This window comes from Macrotis lagotis, chromosome 1 (genome assembly GCF_037893015.1).
Source record: "Macrotis lagotis isolate mMagLag1 chromosome 1, bilby.v1.9.chrom.fasta, whole genome shotgun sequence".
In the NCBI taxonomy this organism is placed as follows: domain Eukaryota; kingdom Metazoa; phylum Chordata; class Mammalia; order Peramelemorphia; family Peramelidae; genus Macrotis; species Macrotis lagotis.
The window spans coordinates 820,272,180-820,278,179 of NC_133658.1; the positions used below are offsets into that span (position 1 = coordinate 820,272,180).

General features: G+C 36.6%; 1 protein-coding gene across 5 annotated transcripts in view; it reads right to left on the reverse strand.

Moving 5' to 3' along the window:
• The window catches only part of NOX4 (NADPH oxidase 4), a 255,234-nt gene extending 249,449 nt beyond the window's left edge, over positions 1 to 5,785 (reverse strand). For 3 of the 5 annotated variants that reach the window (XR_012474419.1, XM_074217079.1, XM_074217077.1), the window contains exons 1-2: positions 5,639 to 5,785; positions 4,742 to 4,837 (exon numbers count right to left, since the gene is read on the reverse strand). Coding sequence is in view for 3 of the 5 variants with exons in the window: in XM_074217079.1 (XP_074073180.1) it covers positions 4,742 to 4,837; positions 5,639 to 5,695 (153 nt within the window). In the remaining 2 variants the exon portion in view is untranslated. Of the gene's footprint in view, positions 1 to 4,741; positions 4,838 to 5,638 lie in introns of those variants that run through there. The other 2 variants (XM_074217078.1, XM_074217080.1) reach the window with 2 other exon arrangements.
• Between the last annotated feature and the right edge of the window lie 215 nt (positions 5,786 to 6,000).

Consider the following 6,000-nt stretch of genomic DNA (forward strand, 5'->3'; position numbering starts at 1 on the left):
TAATCACTTATCAATCACTATGCTGTCATTCACTCTATTAAATTGAGTGGATACAAAGAAAAAGAAAAAAACTAATCTTGCCTTCAAATAGTTTCCATGCTAATGGAGAAAATAGCATGTACATAGTAGATATATATCTATATATATACATATATATATATATATATATATATATATGATCCATACTCAACAGGTCAATACAATTTTCTTATGAATCTCTAATTTTGGGCCAAGCCATATATTAACCACTAGAGATATAAAGAAAGACAAAAATAGTTCCTGTCCTTAAGAAACTTACTTTCAAGTGAAAGAGAGAGTGTACAAATAATTATATCTGAACATGTTATATTCAGGATAAATAAATCTCAGGGGGAAAACACTTAGCATTGAAGGGGAATAGAAATAGTAGCCACCATGGGAAAATCACCAACAGAGAAATTGGGAAAGACCTCCTGGATGATATTTGAGAGGCATCTTGAATGAAGGCAAGTATTCTAAGACAAATTCATGTGAATAGGCATGCAGATTGTAGATAGAATATTGTTTGTGAGGAAAATCAATATGGTTGGAATATAGAGTTGTATAGGAAAGAAGACTCAAAAAAAAAGGAAGAACTCAGATCATGAAGACAATCTCTAGCAAATCTCCAATAGTGAAACAAATGTTCAAATGTAGTCCTTTGATATCAAATCTATTCCTCTTTCTACTATACCATGCTATTTCAGAAGCTGAAAGATCTATGGATTTATAACTGTCACCTTCATACCTGATACCAAGGAGGAAACCATACCTTATTACCATAGGTTCCTCAAAGTCATGGTCAAAGATAAAACTTTGGATTGGATAACTCATGGCCAGATCTATTGTACCACTTTGTATGTTATTATAAAAGCTGATTTACAATGATTTGCTCATTCTAATCTCCCCCATGTGCCATTCTTTTGTTACCACAATAGTTTTCATGTTTTCAATTTCTATTCTACTACTTTGGAGCCTCCTTAACATAATCATAATAATGACTAGCAGTCACATAATACTGTAAGATTTGAATAGCATTTTAAAGATACTTCTCAGAACAACCCTATGAGGTAGGTGTCATACTTAATCCCCATTTTACACATGATAAAACAGAGGCTGAAAGGAAATTTGATTTGCACAGGGTACCTGAGTCTATAAATGTGTGAAGGTGAATTTAACCTCATATCCACCATGGCATACTGCTTCTCTGTAGAATTACAGAATCAAAGGGATAAAGCAAGACAGAAGGGAGTGTGAACTCAGACACACATAGACACACATAGACATGATACATACGTCTTGACAACTTCATGACTAATAAACAAAAATAATTGCTTTGGAACTCACCTTCCAAAGAACTCAAGCTGTTAGTAATTAATCCCTGTCTCTAATAAACTATTTATTTAAAAAAAAAGTATCCCCGGAGTTTATGCATGTTATAATCTTGACTTCTAGAGGACTGAATTCCAAAGTTCAGTTTTAGCTTTTCAAGTTGTCTGCTCTCAGATTTTACATTAACATAACACATAACTCTTGAACAAGAGCCAACTATATCTCAAGTTTTCTTACTTTTTCATTTTTATCTAAGATATGAACTAAATTCCTAAAGAAAAATTTAGCCCAGACAAACTATAATGCATCCAATTCAGCAAGCATATGTGACACTTCTTGATGAAGAAACACACTCTGTGTGTGTGTGTGTGTGTGTGTGTGTGTGTGTGTGTGTGTGTGTGTGTGTGTGTGTGTGTACAAGACACAAAGGTTAGACAAGAACAAGTAGAATTAGTTCAGGCCTTCATGAAGGTTACAGTTTTATAGTAGAATAGTACATATAGAAATAGCTATACTACAAATTAAGACAAAAGTTCATTAAATGTGAGTACAAATTACATTTGAAGATCCACAGGGGAAAAGAATCTAACAATAGAAATGTGACAGATAAAGGGATATATCAAAAAGTCAGCAACACTACAGTTGGATTTTAAAGGTGAAAAGGGAGGTTTGGGGGCCATGGAGAACAGTATTAGAAAAAGCTGAAGTGGGAGAAAGCACAGGGTATAGTTAGAGGACAGAGCACTCCAGTTTGTGTAAAGTTTGAGTACTAGGCAGAAGCATAGATAAAGGCAAAAGGGTGGGATGACATTGGATTATAATGGACCTCAAACATTTGACTAGAGTATGAACTTTACTTATTAGGGAATAATGAACCTCCAAGAAGTCACTAAAGTTGTGAAAATTGATACGACCAGATCAATGCATAAAAACAACATGACAGCAACAAAAAGGTTAGATTTGGAGAAGGGGAGAGTTTAGGTAGGATGAAATAAGGAAAAATAGGCTTATATATCACATATATTTATATCATATATATCACATATATCACTTAATGAAGCAGAACATTAAAATGGAAAAGGTTTCAGATTTGATTACCAGAGGACTTGGGTTCAAATTCTCCCTCTGTTCCCTTCTATGTACATAAAACTGGGACTATCACTTAAACCCTTTGGGTCTCAATTTCCTCAACTGTAAAAATTAAGGGTATGGAGCAGATGACCTGAAGTCCTTTCTAGCAATATATCAAAAAAAAAACCATAGCTTATTGCTTCATCTATCCAGAGCTGAAATTGGCCTCAGTGGCCATCTAGTCCAATCTCACATTGCGACCTTCTTGTGTGAGGATTGGAAAGTGAGGATTGAGGAAAGTGAGGACTGAGAATCTTAATTTCCTTTTTCTAAAATCATATAGGTACTAAGCATTATAAATGGAATATGAATGTGGATCCTCAAGCTCCAAGCTAATGCAATTGTCACTATGACACAGTTCTATGAGATTTTTAATTTTTTTTTTAAAAAATATGAAAATTAGAGATTAGTTTAGAAAAATAACATATACCCCCTGTAATAAGTAATTTGTCCCTTTGTGACTCTCCCCATCATTTCTGCTTCTATTTTTCTATAAGATTATCAAATTTTGAGTGCATATTTTATATGCACATATTATCCTCTATCTGGACAATGATCTACTTAAGGAAGAAGTAAATGAGCATTTATTAAGTACCTACTACATGTCAGGTATTTTTCTAAGTGATTTACAAATATTATTAAATTTGATTCTCACCACACCCTGTGGGGAAGATGCTATTATCATCTACACTTTAAAGTTGACAGAACTGGAAAAAAAAGAGGTTAAATGCATTTCACTAGTTTATTTAGCTGTTAAGTATCTGAGACTGGATTTGAAATCAGGGAAAAACTGAGTCATTTTTCCTATCTTTAAATCCTAGGACCCAAATTAGCCACTTAAATTTATGAAGTAAATGAAAATACTCTAATATCAAGCATAGGCTCTTCCATATAAATAGTTGCAAATTACTTTTCCCATTGTGACAAATGAATAAGATATTTCCTTGAGGGTGCTATTTCCTTTAAAGTCACAAGCAAAAATATTACCTGAGCTTCCAAAATATTAAACTAGCCCACAATGTTAAATTGCTAGGTGATATTATTTAGTTGGTGGAAAGGGGTAAAGTTAGGAAAAGCAGCACTAGTCCTTTCTTTTGATACCTTTTAAATGCCCTAAATTTAATCCATATGCAAAATGAATCTGAGCCATCAAGGATCAGGAAATTTACTCTATTTCATTTGGAAAGAACATGGTTCGAAATCTATTTAATAACAACCAGACTAAAACATGATGAAGTGGATAGCAGCAGACTACTCTTGGAGCCAGGAAGACCTGGGCTCAAGTAGTACTATATGATCACCAGAAGGCTATAATGAAGCAAGGATATAAGTTGTAGAGGTCCTACTAATCAAAACAAATCCACGATGAATATAGTTCCCATCCTAGGAATTCCCTTACCTGTTTTTGCTTTGTTTTGGGTGAAGGGGAGAAGGGGAAGAAGGAAATCAAAATGACAACTTAAGATATTAAAAACTGTGCTCACATAACCTAGGTAGCACTTTTTGTAGTGAATAGGATACATTGACAAAATTGGCAAAAACTTTGGTATCTCTATGAAGGAATCCATTCCTTTTGCTCTAAAGTATTTAAAGACTTAAGAAAAGTGCCTCTCCTAATTCTGGTTCTCTCCCCTCCACAGGAAGTATGATACATAGGAAAGAAGGAAGTGTGAGAATAATAGAATGGCAAAGAGAAAAGAAAGCACTAGCCAAGAATAGATTTAGGAAAATTTTCCACAGTATATAACATTCCTGTAATAAGTCAAGATCATTGACATTGTCAGCTAACTGATTAAGAGATGCCCAGATTATTAACTAGCTCTGTACAGCACATGTTTCCTGAGAATTGGCAGCAAAAGTTATAAATTTCACTGAATAAGCTCACAGGTTGCTGAAATTTGGATGACTGAAAACTAAAACCTCAGTCATCTGTTGATCATGGTTTGTGTGCCAAATCCTTAAGTGCTCCCTGCATCTGGCAGCAAGAAGAGGCTTTTCCCAAGCACCAGACTAAGTTCCCTGCAGTTCATTCATTTCCACTGATTAGATAATTTCCTTTGTTCTTTAACAGCATTCCCCTTTCCTACCTGGAGAAAGTAAAAGTAAAGTATTTGACAAGAAAATTTGTCTTAATTTCTTTCTGCAAAAAAAGAGATATTCACCAGACTTTGCAATATATTGACTCACTTCTCTCTTCCCTTCCTCCCCTTATACCAACCTCACTGATATGATCAAAAATCATTATTTGAGTCACACTTACCCCTAACATCTGATGGAGATAATAATACTCTGGTCCTTGATAATACAGCAAGAAGGTTTTCCAGAAAAGGAGGACATTGAGAGAGAGCCAGATGAGCTAAATCAGTCAAGACAAAAGAAAAAACAAACACCAAGTCAATGAAACCCTAAGCAAAAAACTAAATAAAAAGACCTTAGTCAGGTCCTTGACCCAATGGTAAACATTTCAAATCCAAACAGGTTTTCTGAGACAGGGGCAGATCCCCATTCCTATGCAACTCCACACAAAGTTTAGACTAAACTATCAAAACAACAACACAACTTTAGACTTAATTCCCTCAATCGCCTCCATTTTTACAGGTGAGGAAAGTAGGGTTTAAGAAGTTTACTTGTCACTTGGCTAAGGTTATATAAGGAGTAAATTGCAGAGATGGAATTTAAACTCAGATCCTATGATACTGATTCGGTGTTGTTTCCTAGGCTTCATTCACAGAGTCTGACACCCTGGGGGCACCCAAACATCTCTAATTTCATTGCCATTTACAAAACATACAAAACTTTTAATGGTGTAAGAAGAATGAAGAAAACTAAATATAGGAAGAAATTATTAAAAGAGATGATGAATAGAAAAGAGAACTATTCACATGGCCAGTGCTCTCAGCATTCTCCTCCAGAAGATAGTGGAGTTAAACTGTGCACAAAGATGAAGATGTAAATTGCCATGTTATTTGTATGAGTAAAATAAGTGAAAGGGGGAGAAAAACTTTTACTCCTAAAAGAGATACATCTTTTTTTTTTAAGTTATGCTAGCAACACTTTCAATTAGTATCTAAAATGCCCACGCCAATAAACATAGACAAAGAAGCAAAACTTTTCAATTGACAGAAGGGAAAAGAAGGGCAGTGGCCCCGCATCCTACCAGGCAGAGGTGTTTAACCCCTTCGTTTGCTAACCAGTTCCTCCACGATAAAGCCATGTTGCAGCCCCCCGGGCCAGCCCCAGCGAAAGGACCTGCGAGAATCCCGGACAGCAGTTTTTGCAGCTGTTGCAGTTGTGGGAGGGGGGAGGGGGAGCCGGAGCAAGGGAAGAATAAAGACTAACGGGGTGTGGGGGGGGGGGGGGGGGGGCGGAGAGTCGGAGCCCAGAGCCGAGCGAGTCCTCTGATTGGATCCGAGCCTGGACCTCGCTTCTTCCGCCGCCCGGGCTCCCGGGGAGGCTGCTCCCCTGGCCAGCTCGCCTTCTTGCCTGCTTGACCCGGCCGGCCCGGCCGGCCTGGCCTCC